Raw genomic sequence first — 14,407 nt, 5'->3', positions numbered from 1 at the left:
GACGTCGTCCCGGAAAAGGAGATCCGCGCTGTAGCCGTCATTTGGCTATAGCGCGGATCTCAAGTGGTTAAAGAGAAGAGTGTCCTCATAGGTAATTAATGAGCCATTTGGAGTATCCCATGCCCCAGTCCCCACTCCTGTTACAAGTTTTACTAGCAATAAATCACAAAAAGACAAACCCCTAGACTGCTATTTGGAGGATGAAGGGACTGTTGCCTGTGCAACTGGCAGCCACTGCGCTGTTTGGAAAGAATTATTTGAACTCAGCAGCCCCTCGCGCTGCACTTGCTTTCTCTGACTCACCCATTTCATTCATTGGATTTCAGTTCTTTTAATCATGGAGGCTCAGCATCCCATCTGAGTGTTATCTATGGCTTTCTGCATGGAAATACATTCGGCCTAGGATTGCCCATCCCTCCAGAATTAGCAAGTAATTTTGATATTTGCATAACTCCTCCCAAAGGCCAGCCTACTGCTTGCATCTGAACCGATGACCCTTGAAAGGAGCACCCTGCTAGCCCCTCCCAACAACCATGATCTAGCTGCATTCTATAGAGAAACACAGAGGCCCAGAGATGACATCAATGGATCCAAAATAGGATATGTAATGAAAACAGAAAGATTGTATTTGTATCTGTATATGATTAGATTGGGACTTATCACGTTTGTGATTTTTAGGTTGCGGCACCATTAGGGCTGCATTAGCTCTCTCTCTCTCTCTCTCTCTCTCTCATATTTTATTATTAATATATATTACACTGATAACTGTGTCCCTTATTCAAATATAACATATGGAAAATATAAAACCACTATACAATATATGTGTCGGGCAGACCTCACTGCACCTAACTGCTTGCGCTCTCTGTTGGAGGAACTTGAATATTACTACTGTCCTACACAAAACTGTTTGATGGTTCAGTTTGGGAAACCCAAAAAACAAGGGTGGATCTTTGCATACACATCCCCTGTCTGCCTTTCAGCACCATATTAGATGATATAAAAACAGTTTCAAGATAGATTTATGAAAAAGATAAACTTAAAAAATAGGAAATTGTTGTAGACAGGTTAAACTGCTTTACATTTTAATGCCATTTGGTTCAGCCTTGGTCCTAGAAGCATTGGCCTTTTTACATATCAACACAGTAGAATGTCTTACGTTTCACTGAAATAAGTGGCATGGGTACATTTAAGCTGATCTCACCTCCTAAATGTCTATGATCATACAGTAGGTAATCAGAGGATAAGCGGAGCACTTTAACTCTCCTAGTAAAGACATGATGATTACAGAGTAAGGTTTTGGGCTCACCTTAGGTCTCTAAAAGTTGTTTCAAAGTACTTTTAGGCATAAGTAAATGTACCACATAGATCTCAATCCAATACTACTTTTTGTTAGTAGAAAATAGAAAAAATACGTTTCTTTAATAAATATTACCGTACATATAATTGTGCACATTTCACCAATGTGTATTCTACTTTCTGGTCACGTATCTCAAAGCATTCTATAATGAAACACGCGATAGTTGCTAGTTGCTCAAAGTGAAAAACTCAACTGGATATAGCCATGGGTGGATTTAAACTTTTTAAAAACATTATTATTAGATATACTCATAAACAAATTCCAGTTCTATGAAGTAGCATATTCCTTTGAAAATATGTCTGTTGACTTCAGAGAGTTGTTAGGAAAAAAACACATGATAGGTGTCTTGAATTTTATACATCCACAGTTAAAATGTAATAAAATCTCATTACAAATGGGGAATTAATTAACTTCTTTGTAAATCTCTAATAGTACCACCTAAATATCATTGCAGGAGCTTGGGAATAGAAAGCTAGTGAGTTGTTTTCTTACGCATTCACTAATTGTCATTATCATAATTAAAAAGTCCCTTTGGCTTCCCTAGGCATTCTTTTTATAGCATAAATTGCATTTCTTAAAGCATGGTCCCCAGAAAGCCCTTTATATGCAAAATATCATGTTGGAATAGAAAAAATACACTTATGGTAAGTTTCCTCCTAAAAGCAGCACATAGGACACAATTTTATTTCAAGAGAGCTTAGAGCTTGGTTTTGGAGATTTACATATAACATTACGGCTCTTTGCACTGGTTTGAAGAATAAGCCTAATAAGCTTAGTACTAATAGGTGTAAGACCCCTGCCCGAGGAGCTGTTCCTAAGAGAGTTTTGTATATTGTTTAGATGTGATTCTTTTAAGCCAATTTAACCCCCTAAGCCCTGGACCATTTTGCAGGCCAAACACTAGAGCCCTTTTTGCGATTCGCCACTGCACCGTTTTAACTGACAATTGTGCGGTCGTGCGACGTGGCCCCCAAACAGAATTGGCGTCCTTTTTTTGCCACAAATAGAGCTTTCTTTTGGTGCTATATAGCGGACACATCGGAAATTTTTGACACATTTTTGGGACCATTGTCATTTATACAGCAATCAGTGCTATACAAACACTGATTGCTGTGTAAATGACACTGGCAGTGAAGGGGTTAACCACTAGGTGGCAGTGTATGGGTTAAGTGAGACCTGGAGAGTGTTTTTAACTTTGGAGGGGCATGACTGTGTATGACACGTCACTGATCTCTGCTCCGATCACAGGGAGCAGAGATCAGTAATACTGTCACTAGGCAGAACGGGGAGAGATGCTTGTTTACATTAGCATCTCCCATGGTAATGCAGGCCGCACCTACCCTCCCCGAATACCAAAACTTATATAGCCTATTTAAATAATAACTCAACATACTTATTGGCAAAGAATTGGCCGCTGCACATTTATTGGTATATTCAAATCAATAAATAAATAATAACCATATTCTGATAATTTTATTGCATCATAAAATTCTTATATTTCAAACGATCAGCTTCAAACCAGCTCAGTCTTAAACGACTCGAGCATACATAAATCTTTTAACCAAAGTCCCCCCTACATCACGTAGGGTGACAGACCACATAAACGTGCTTAGCGACAAGGGAAGGGGGGGTGGGAAGCTTGTTACACCTTCACTGCCTGGCTGGGAACAGGTGTGAGTGCACCTGTGAGAGATTCCTATATATAATAAGCCCCTTCCCAGAACATTCCCCATGGGTCACATGACCATTTAGGATATCACCAATAGCCTTGCAACCCTTAACCCCGCCCCCAGCCCAATTTGCCATTCTCTTAAAGGGAGATTAACCCAAATACATTAACCTGTATATAGCCCTAAATATTTACATTATTGCTTTTATTCTCTTATTAATAAAGGGAGGGGCGACCGCATGCCCATGCTGTCGGGCTCAAAGCTTTAAGCCCTCCTATTTCATTCTTCCTCCCCGTGAGACGATCACGGGTATCCCAGTGGCGATCGAGTCTGCGGGACCCGCGATCTGACTCACGGAGGTCCCGACCAGCATGTGCGCGTGCCGCTGGCGGCGTGCATGCAATGGCACAGTAGCAAATTTAAAGGGACGTACTTGTACCATTTGCCTATCCGTGCCATTCTGCCAACGTACATCGGCATGCGCCGGTCCGCATGTGGTTAAATACACTCTGGGTTTAAGAGTTCAACCAGCCTCCACTATTGTGTTACTGGCAGTTATACGTTAAAGGAGAAGTAGCGTCAAAGCTTTTTTCACCATACTTCTCCCATAGGTCACAGGAGTGCACTGTAAATTATTCTCTTGATTGGCCAAGATCCAGATCTTGGCCAATCGGGAGAATAATTTACATGTTAGTGCTCATATCCACAAAGCAAGTTTGATCTCTGTAATCGGGATCCATCCTATCCGGAATGAGAATTTCATCCGTGGATGAATAACCAGATTCCCAGGGAGACACCAGAGAGTGACACAGGAGCTAAACACTGTGAAGGCGGTTATCCCCCAGTAGGGGCAAGGATCTGGTGAGCGCAATATAATTTATTTTCACCAAAGCGCACCGGGGATTTTCTTTGGATACTTGCATAAGTCACCATTTGGAAATTAAATACTGGTTGTGAACTCCTTAACATACTATAAAGCACTTGCCAGCACTCTACTTTCATAGGATAAAAGGACTGGAGGATTTGAATTTCATTTTTTATTTATTTTTATTTTTTCTGGACTTTTCACTTGATATTTTTTTGGACTTTTCACTTGCTAATTTTAACAAAAAACTCTGTGGTTTCTGATAGAATCACTGGGCATAATCGTTGATTTAAGTTTTGGTAGCACTAAAGAACTTTCACATACACTTACCTACTATACAATAATATATAATAATTTTTTTTTTTTCTTGCACTTTTGGTTATTATAGTAACACGAGGCCCCCGCTATTAGGCACACTGTTTATAACAATCTTTTCAGCTAAATGCACGGATAAGTAAAAAATTTTTAACACTAATGAGCAAAGAGTTTTGTGAATTGATATATAACAAATTTAAAGGTATAGCGCCAACTCTTAATCCCTGACCTGCCTGGCACGTTTCTTGCCCTTCATGATGCTATTTGTTCACTAAGATTCTCTAACAAGCCTCTGGGGGTTTCACAGAACAGCTGTATTTATACTGGGATTAAATTACACGCAGGTGGACTCTATTTACTTATTAGGTGACTTCTGAAGGCAATTGGTTCCACTAGATCTTAGCTGGGGGTATCAGAGTAAAGGTGGCTGAATACTAATGCACGCCACACTTTTCAGATATTCATTTGTAAAAAATTTTGAAAACCATTTATCATTTTCCTTCTACTCCATAACTATGTGCCACATTGTGTTGGTTTATCACATAAATCCCAATAAAATACATTTATGTTTTTGGTTGTAACATGACAAAATGTGGAACATTTCAAGGTGTGTGAATACTTTTTCAAGGCACTGTATCTATGTTTGGGTTTTTTCTTTCCTAAACTTCCTAAAAATCTTTTAAAGTGTTTGTAAAGCCACTTTCTTTTGTTTTAAATAGAATGGGGAAGGGTTATTTTTTTTTGCTGCCTATATCCCACTGGGGAGATTTACCTTTACTTCCTTTCTTGAAACATCAGAGAAACACATCCCCCTGCAGTCTCCACCCCCCAGGTCTCTAAGCCACTTATATTATTAGAACAGAGGTCATGTGATCACTAAGGCTTCATCTACACAGGAACCTCTCCTGAATGATGGAGAGTGACAGCTAGTAACCGTCGCTTAAAAATGTCCATTGCTTACATACCATGTTTGCGTTTGGAAGAGTTTTTTGCATTGAAAATGGTCAGAAATGTATCTCCATTAAAAACCCCCATAAACAATGCGAGTTACCGCGTTTACACGCGTTTACAAGCTGTTACAAGCATTTGCCGTTTCAAATGTCTCTGAACATCTGTCCCGAAAGCATTTTTTTGCTTTCCAAAAAATGCTTCTAAACTCAACTGCCTGGAAACCACTATAAACGACCATGTGTACATGTACTGATAAGATAAAATAGAGGAGAATTCAGGGGCAGCTGAAAAAAACACCCAACTGCTCCTAAACGTCCATTTACCAGCAGTAGTGTACATGAAGCCTTATAAAAAACAGAAAAGATTGTATTTATAATTTTTTTATATCTATACACAAATGTTTTGCCTTGAATTCTATTTTAAAATGAATTGTTTTTCAAGGTAAGGGTTTACATATACTTTACCTTAAAGTGATTGTAAAGCTTCAGGTTTTTTTGCTGAAAAATAACAACTATGTTATACTTACCTCCTCTGTTCAAGGGTTTCGGAGGATCCTTTTCTGAGGTTCCCTGCTGCGCTCCTGGCTTCTCCTCTTCTCCAGTGCCCCCACAGAGAGCCGGTTTCCTTGGGGCATTCGTGCGGGCACGCTCCCGAGTCCTCGTGATGTGTCCATTGACAGAGACAGCAGGACTCGGCCCCGCCCCCCAGCTCCCGTGTCACTGGATTTGATTGATAGCATCAGAACCAACGGCCCCTGCTGCTATCAATCTATCCAATGTGGACCCGAAACAGCTGCTGGAGCTGCTGTGCTCGTCCCTGTCTCTGGAACGATCAGGATCAGGTAAGAAAAAGGATAGGGTCTGGGGGGGTGCTGCAGCACAGAATGTTTTTCACCTTAATGCATAGAATTCATTAAGGTGAAAAACAGTAAGGGTTTACAACCCCTTTAAAGTGATTGTAAAGGTCTGTTTTTTTTTTTTGTTTTTTTTTTTTTTAAACAAACATGTTTTATTTACCTGCTCTGTGCAAGGCTTTTGCACAGAGTGGCCCAATCCTCCTTTTCTGGGGTCCCCCGGCAGCGCTTCGGAGCCCTCCTCTTCATTGGGTGCCCCCACAGAGAGCTGCTTTCCATGGGGACACCCATGCGGGCGCACTCCAGAGTCCTGCTGCTACATCCATTGACACAGACAGCAGGACTTGGCCCTTCCCCCGTGTCACTAGAATTTATTGACAGCAGCGGTTGGCAATGGCTCCTGCTGCTATCAATCTATCCATTGAGGACCTGAGACAGCGGCTGAAGCTGCTGGGCTCACGCTCATCGCTGGAATGATTGGGTTCAGGTAAGAAAAAAGGGGGCTCTGGGGGGACAGCTGAAGCACAGAAGGTTTTTCACCTTAGTGTATAGAATGCATTAAGGTGAAAAAACATGAGACTTTGCAACTCCTTTAAGAGAAACAGGTACTAGAGTACCTTTTAGCAAGGCAAATGAAACGTAAAACTAATAGGGCATTTTTAAAAGATGAAGATTAGGTATTATTGATCAATTATTATTAATTATTATTATTATTATTATTAATGATCAATGGCTCTAGGTTGTATAACCTTGCCCTAGCCTAGACTATATGTGCGATGGAGATTGGCACCAGAAACTTGGTAAACTTTGTTATGGAGATTTGTCTGGGGATATATTTAGTGCTGTAACAATCTCTGTATCCAGATTCTTAACCTCTGTTGTATGAAGTGTGTCAGTTGAGTCATTTAAATGAAACTTCACTACTGAGCAGGAGCTTGTTATTCTTAGTTTTGACGCCAATGCCAGTTAGCAGACTTTTCTCCGCACTGCTTATGTTGCTTTTTGAATAACATTCCATTCCACCCATTCAATTTCTCTAAACCAAAGGAACCAGGCCTACACTGAAAGAGCCAGGAGCTGGCAGAACGTGCTGCTATGTTAGTTTGTGGCAGAAGAAAGGGATTAAGGCATGGATCCCGAACATGGACAATGATGTACTTGTCATAATATTTTAATAAAGGGCAAGAGTAAGCTCAATTAAAAAAGTACCCTGCTTCATCCCAGTACCCCTAGTTACAAGGCTTTACTGACCCACAACAATTTACCTAGCTTCAAAGTGACCCGTGGATTATAGATATTGTCATTCAATCCCAACAAGGACCCTCCTTTATTTCATTCTAATCTTTACAGATGCATAAAACGTTTTTTTCTTTAAATTATCAAAATATTCTCATAGTCTCATAGAAAAATTACAGAAAATCTTTATTAGCAAAAGTTTGGAAATAGTACTGCCCAATGAACCCAATTCACCAGATGATAAATTAGCACACAGCTAATTGGTCGTCACATATGCTTGGATCCGTCTTTTCCGGGTCCCATATTTCATAATGTCCAGGTCCCATATTTCATAATTTCTGGGTCCCATATGCTGTAGACACCTTAATGCCGAGATTGGCACAGTCACATGTGAGCACAACCTATGTTCTATTTTTTAAACCCTTTTAAATAAAAACGTACTACACCATAAAACTCTTCTTTGTGTCTCCGATGGAGTCTATTCCTACATCCCCAGTCTATGCCAGAGGGAGTCCCAAAGTGGAGAGACACAAATCCAGGATTTATCCAAATAAACGCATTTTGACCTACCTTAAAAAGAGGTCAAACACCTTTGGTGAGTTGCCATCTACCTCATGAGCACTGGTGGTGAAGCATTTATTTGAAGACACATCCAACTAGAAGAATTTATGTTATGTTTTTATGGTGTTGGGAGCGTCATATTGGACTGTTGTAGTTTGCAATTTACACATGGTTTGAGATGCACCATTTATTATGTTGAGTCATTATCTCTTTGATGTTATGTTGCACCAACACCTTTACCTTTGTTTACTATGCTAATATAGATGCCTTGCACCAGCTACCTCAGTAAGCCCTGTGGGCAGAGGGTGGGACTCTGTATAAAAGTGGAGTTAGAGCCATTAGGTAGCAAGCTGCTGTGATGGGCACACAAGGATACAGATCATAATCCATTGGCACCAGTGCAAATTTCCCCCTCCCCCTTTACACTCCTACCCCTTTTTACCCTCCTTTCTTCCTCCCTCTCACCATGCTCTCTCCCCTATTTTGCCACCCCCCCCCCCCCCCCATCTCCCACCTCTCTCTGCTCTGTCACCCTCTTCTTGCTCTTTCTCACTCTCCACTCTCTCTTACCCCCCTCTCCCCTTTCCCTCACTTTCCTCTCTCTCATCCCCCCTCACTCTCATCTTGACTTCTGCACTCATTACACTGACTTGACTTCTTTACTTAAACATGTTCTATGTTACATAGTCCTATAGAAGTTCTTCCTTGAGGTAGGTTAAAGCTGGCCATACGCAGATCAAATTTTAGTCGGTTGGGCAGGAACCGGACAAATTTCGATGCATGTTTGGACTTTTCTTTTGAGGATTAAAGGCATGGCCTTGCATTGTATACAGTGACTATTCTGAGGTTCTGATTATAGCAACTGTTTGCCACAGCATGCTATATAGCAGCATTTCTCCCCAAATCATACATTTTCCCAGGCCTTTCATAATCTTAGTCAGGTTCGCATTTTTATCACCCTGTTTTTTCATTTTGTAAAGCCTGGCAGATTACTTGTTATGAATAATGTTAATGTTTAAATATTGATTATTTCTTAATGCAGCTTGTCAGTAAATTTTTTAGGTTTCAGTTATCAGTAAAAAAAAGTAGTGGAAGTTGCCAAGCCTGCTCATTACCTCCCCACTGCATCATTCTAACCTCTCCAGTGTTGGCTGGTCTTGGAATTAGATGGGGCATGATGTCATACCTCATGCCACCTACACTATTTACCTCATCTCAGACTATTTAACCACACCCCTTTAAGCCACTCATAGTACAGGCATACCCCACTTTTAAGTACATAATGGGGTTTATTTACTAAAGCTGGAAAGTGCAAAATCAGGCTCGCTTCTACATATTAAACCAATGAGCTTCCAGGTTTTATTACCAAAGCTTAATTGAACAATCTGGGGTTAGAAGCTCATTGGTTTCTATGCAGAAGTGAGCCTGATTTTGCACTGTCCAGCTTTAGTAAACCCTGATGGGTTTTACGTCCTCTTTTGCTCCCCGCAAGGCCTGTAAATTAAAAGCATAAAGAGCTAGTATGCATCGCATACTAGCGCATTACATGACACTTACCTGCAAAAACAAAGCCCACAATGTCCCTGTGCAGGCCGAGTCCATCTTTGCCCCTCTTTCTTCCACAGACTCCAGCTCTGTGACTGGCAGGAGCCGCATGACGTCACTCCCGCGCATGCGCACTGGAGCCGTCAGTCACGGCACACGCTAGGGGAAGAAACGGTACAGTGGTCCGTTTCTTCACAGTGCATGCGCCGATGTTGACATTGGCACACTACAAATGAAATATCTCCTAAACGGCGCATGTGTAGATAAAAGTAAGACAAAAGGGTTTACAACCACTTTAAGCTCTCATAAACTATTTGCTGGCAATTGCGAGGACATTTTTAGTAGTTCTACTATGATTGTTACAAGAAAATCACTAGGTGTTGCAATTGATGAAACAAAAAGATGAGACAAATGGCTGACTATGGAGTAAGCTATAAGTAGTCAACAATCTTGCATGGTCACACAATTGTGTGACCGATAGCTTCAAGATGCTACTGCATTCTACCTGTATGGCTAAGTCTATGAGCAATCAGTTACTACTCCAGTCATTTGTTTATATCTCCATCTATTAAATCTTGTGCCCCTCTTGTTTTAACTTTGAATAATAAAACATTTTTTTTATGCCAGTAAATACCTTATACACCCCACTTCCTGTTTCTTGTCTGGTAATAAGCCTAGGCTTATGACATCATGCACAGCTCTCTTTCTAACTCTCTTGAGGTTTTCATAGGAAGGGAGTGAGGATGAGTCATAAGAGGGCCAATGAGAGCTGCAGGGCTGCAGAGCTGGCGGCGTGTCTCTGTGTGTCTATTTAAATCCAGGAAGTGAACAGGCAGCAGCTTCAGCTGCCCACAGTTAAAATAGTTGCAGCGAGACTCATTGGAGGGAGATTTCTGCAGCATATTTGGCAAGTACAGAATCACAGTATATATAAAATAATATGCATAGTGGTTGGAGGGAAGCTTCTGAATGGCAAAGATGTTTTTATACAACATACAACTTATGTAAGCAGACGGCAGTTCCTCTTTAAACTTGCCCTTGTAGCAAATTTACTTTATTGTGCCGTACGTTGCTAATATATATATACTGTATATAATAAAGGTAACACATAATAATCTAATTTAACAAGAAGAAAGATGCAAGCCACACAAATCTATAACCCCACAATCTGGGGATAGTGAACCCACTGCTATTAACCTAGTCCCTTACTGGACATATATGAAATAGATTAAATAAAACAATTCTGTATGTTAATCAACATTGAGGGTTATTTACAAAAGGCAAATCCACTTTACACTGCAAGTGCACTTGGAAGTGCAGGCGCTTTAAATCTAAGGGGTAGATCTGAAATGAGGGGAAGCTCTGCTGATTTTATCATCCAATCATGTGCAAGCTAATATGCTGTTTTTTATTTCCCTTGCATGTCCCCCTCGGATCTACAGCGACTTTATTTCCAAGTGCACTTGCAGAGCAAAGTGGAGTTTCATTTAGTAAATAACCCCCATTGTGTCTCAAATAAAATAAATCATACTGTTATACAAACATTTTTTTGTTCTGTGAAATAGACAAATAAAGTGCAAATGATGTTGAAAAAAGTGCAAAAGAAAAACTGTGTGCCAGCACAGTAAACAAAAAACTGCTTAGTGCAAAAAACAGTTCTTACAAGTTTTTTTTTTAGTAAATCAGCATTTTAATGGTATTACGCTATGGAAATTTTTCCTCCTTTCCCCTAAAATTTCTATGTATGACTGTCTAAACTCTGGAGATAAACTAACAAGAGGGTACATCAGGAGTAGCAGAGTGAAGAATCTATCTAACTGATATAGAACACAGAGTGCTTCTGCTGGTTTATAATTTGACCAGCCATTGCTTCTGGTGAGTTTGTTTTGGACAAATGGCAAAGGAGTACACTGGGTGTTTTATTGCAAGACATTTATTTCTGATCACATTTTTTTGGGATTCCTTCTGGGATTGCAAAATGGACTTTAAAGATTTGGAATACAAACACATTTTTTGATGTATGCACTTTACTTATGAACATGCATTTTCTTTGCACTAAGCACTTTTTTTTTTTACTGTTCTGGCACAACAGACTTTGCACCTTGTCTGTTTCACAGAACAAAAAAATATTTGTATAACAGTATGAATTATTTTATTTAAGAGACGCAGGAGGTTATTTACGAAAGGCAAATCCACTTTGCACTGTAAGTGCACTTGGAAGTGCAGTCGCGCTGATCTTATCATCCAATCATGTGCAAGCTAAAATGCTATTTTTTATTTTCCTTGCATGTCCCCCTTGGATCTACAGCGACTTCACTTCCAAGTGCACTTTCAGTGCAAAGTGGAGTTGCCTTTAGTAAATAACCCCCACAGTGTTGATTAATACAGAATTGTTTGATTTAATCTATGTCACATTTGTCCAGTAAAGGACTAGGTTAATAGCAGTTAGTTCACTATCACCAGATTGTGGGATTATAGACCTACTTCTTTCTTCTTGCCATATTCAGTGGTAATTCACTGGTACTCAGGTGGCAACAATCTCATTTAATTCCTCAATCTTCCATCAGTATCCTTGGTGCTAGATGTCTTTATTTTCTTCCCAATCTAATTTAGCAGATCGCTTACATTATGAAAATCTCAGAATGGCATTTATAGTATCATACGTAAATAATAACATGGAAATTAACAATAGGATCTCTCATACCTTGACATTCCTTGACTTCGCTGTTATAGAAAGTTCCAGTGGGACAGCTGGTCAGACACCTGCCTTGGTACAGCTTGGAGCTGGCAGGAGGACACATCTCACAGTCATCGTCTGCTGGCCCTGAGCATGTTTCACAGCTGATGTGGCACGAAACACATCTTCCAGCATCAAGATCTTCATAGTAACCATCAGGGCATGTAGCCTTACAGGTGCCATTGAAGAGAAGATATAAGTAACTGCATTCTTTCAAGAGGAAACAGAGAAAACATTTAGAGCTGTGCCAGAATGACAGTTCTTCATAAATAATTTCAGCTCCTGTGGGTTTTACTTTCATTACATGCTTTGCACTTTGTCGGCTGTCTGTAAGCTGATCTTACCATTTGTTAGGAAGAGTTTGTGCTAGAATGATTTCTTATACACTCTTAACACTGGACACATGGGATACAGAAATAACACCCCAGATAACATCACAATCAATTGTATTATGGTATTATTTAAGCTCTGAAACTGCTAATGCACTTTGGTGACATCACCTTAACCCACATATTCAGTCCTGCCTGCTTCCTGATGTTTGCCTTCTGTCTGCCTGATTGCTTGAAAACACAATTATTAAAGAAAAACATTTCAGGAACTCTTCGAATATAGCTATGAGCTGTATGCTTAACTATAAGAAAAGCCTCCTTCCCTTGAGCCATCCTATAATTCTGTCAGAAACCATGAATCTGACTGAGGCAGAAGTACTTTTAAATCTCACTTGTTTAATAATAATAAAAAAGGGTAAACAGAGTAAACGTAGTCAAAACATAGCCAGAGTTCTGGAACCAGAACGGATAGTCAGACAAGCCAAAACGTCAGGGAACCAGAGATGAGCATAGTAGAACAGCAAGCAGAATCTGGAGCCAGAAGGAATGTCAGCCAAAAAAGTCTTTTAACAGGAATAGGGATGAGCCCAATGTTTGAGTCCAACGTAAGTTTGACTCAAACATTGGGTGTTCGCCTGTTGACCATATAGCAAACAATTTGGGGTGTTTGCGGCAAATTCTAAAGCCGCAGAACATCCTTTAAAAGTCTGTGGGAGAAATCAAAAGTGCTCATTTTAAAGGCTTATATGCATGGTATTGTCATAAAAAGTGTTTGGGGACCTGGGTCTCGCCCCAGGGGACATATATCAATGCAAAAAAAAGTTTTAAAAACTGATGTTTTTTCGGGAGCAATGATTTTAATAATGCTTCAAGTGAAATGTCATTTTGTGCAGGGACTGTTCTAAACATGGGAAAAATGTGCCACTTTACAGCCATACTATATACACCCCCAGGCAAAATTTAAAGGAATATTTCACTATTATTGTTTCACTTTAAGCATTATTAAAATCACTGCTCATGAAAAAAGGGACATTTTTAAAACTTTTTTTGCATTGATACATGTCCCCTGGGGCAGGACCCAGGTCTGCAAACACTTTTTATGACAATAACTTGCATATTAACCCTTAAAATTAGCACTTCTGATTTTTCAAATTCGTGTGCCATAGACTTTAAAGGTGTTCGCATGTTAGAACAAAGTTTTTGCCTGTTCGCATGTTCTGCACAGGAACACAGGAGAGCGTTTCTAGAGATGTGAATAAGGCGAAGGCCGAGATCATCTGGGCTGGACGGCTTAAGTTGGCAGGACTGACAAGCAGGATATCATCATTCATCAACAGGTGAGTCACTGTGGAGAGATAAGAGCTGGCAATTAGCCGACAGCTGAGCGGCCAGCTCAGAGAAGGAAGGGCTGAGCCCAGCCCTGACATTACCTCCTCCTCAATGACCCCTCCCCCTCGGAGGACCACCAAGCTTGAGGAGAAAACATCTATGGTAATCGCAAAGAAGGACAGGGGCATGAACATCCGAGGATGAGACCCAAGAGCGTTCCTCCGGACCATAACCTTTCCAATACACCAGGTACTGTATACACCCACAGAACCTACAGGAGTCAACAATGGACTGTACTTCATACTCCTCATGGTTCTCAAAGTGTACAGGAGGTGGTAAAGCGGTTGCAGACCAAAGGTTTTAATAAGGAGACATGAAATACATTTGAGATACGCATATTAGAAGGAAGGTCTAATGCGTAAGCTACTCGGTTAATCCTGCGAAGAATACGGAAAAGCCCAATAAACCGAGGTGTGAACTTCAGAGAGTGAACACGAAGTCGGAGGTTGCGAGATTACAGCCAGACCTTGTCCCCAACCTGGTAGGAAGGTGCAGGCAGGTGTCTGCAGTCATCATGGAGTCTGTACCTATCATTAGCATGTCGCAAAGCCTCCTGGACTTGTGTCCAAGTGGAACAAAGACCACGGAGATACTCTTCT

General features: G+C 40.5%; 1 protein-coding gene across 1 annotated transcript in view; it reads right to left on the bottom strand.

Moving 5' to 3' along the window:
- The window catches only part of LOC143962737 (cysteine repeat modular protein 2-like), a 198,547-nt gene that overhangs the window by 119,278 nt on the left and 64,862 nt on the right, over positions 1 to 14,407 (bottom strand). Inside the window, exon 10 of the mRNA XM_077472135.1 lies at positions 12,058 to 12,300. Within this exon, the coding sequence (XP_077328261.1) occupies positions 12,058 to 12,300 (243 nt within the window). The remainder of the gene's footprint in view (positions 1 to 12,057; positions 12,301 to 14,407) is intronic.

Source organism: Lithobates pipiens, unplaced genomic scaffold (assembly GCF_037356315.1).
Source record: "Lithobates pipiens isolate NorthernLeopardFrog02 unplaced genomic scaffold, aLitPip1_a1.2 Scaffold_8, whole genome shotgun sequence".
NCBI classification, from domain to species: Eukaryota; Metazoa; Chordata; class Amphibia; order Anura; family Ranidae; genus Lithobates; species Lithobates pipiens.
The sequence above is the reverse complement of the archived record's forward strand: the minus strand, read 5'-3'. Positions and strand labels throughout refer to the sequence as shown.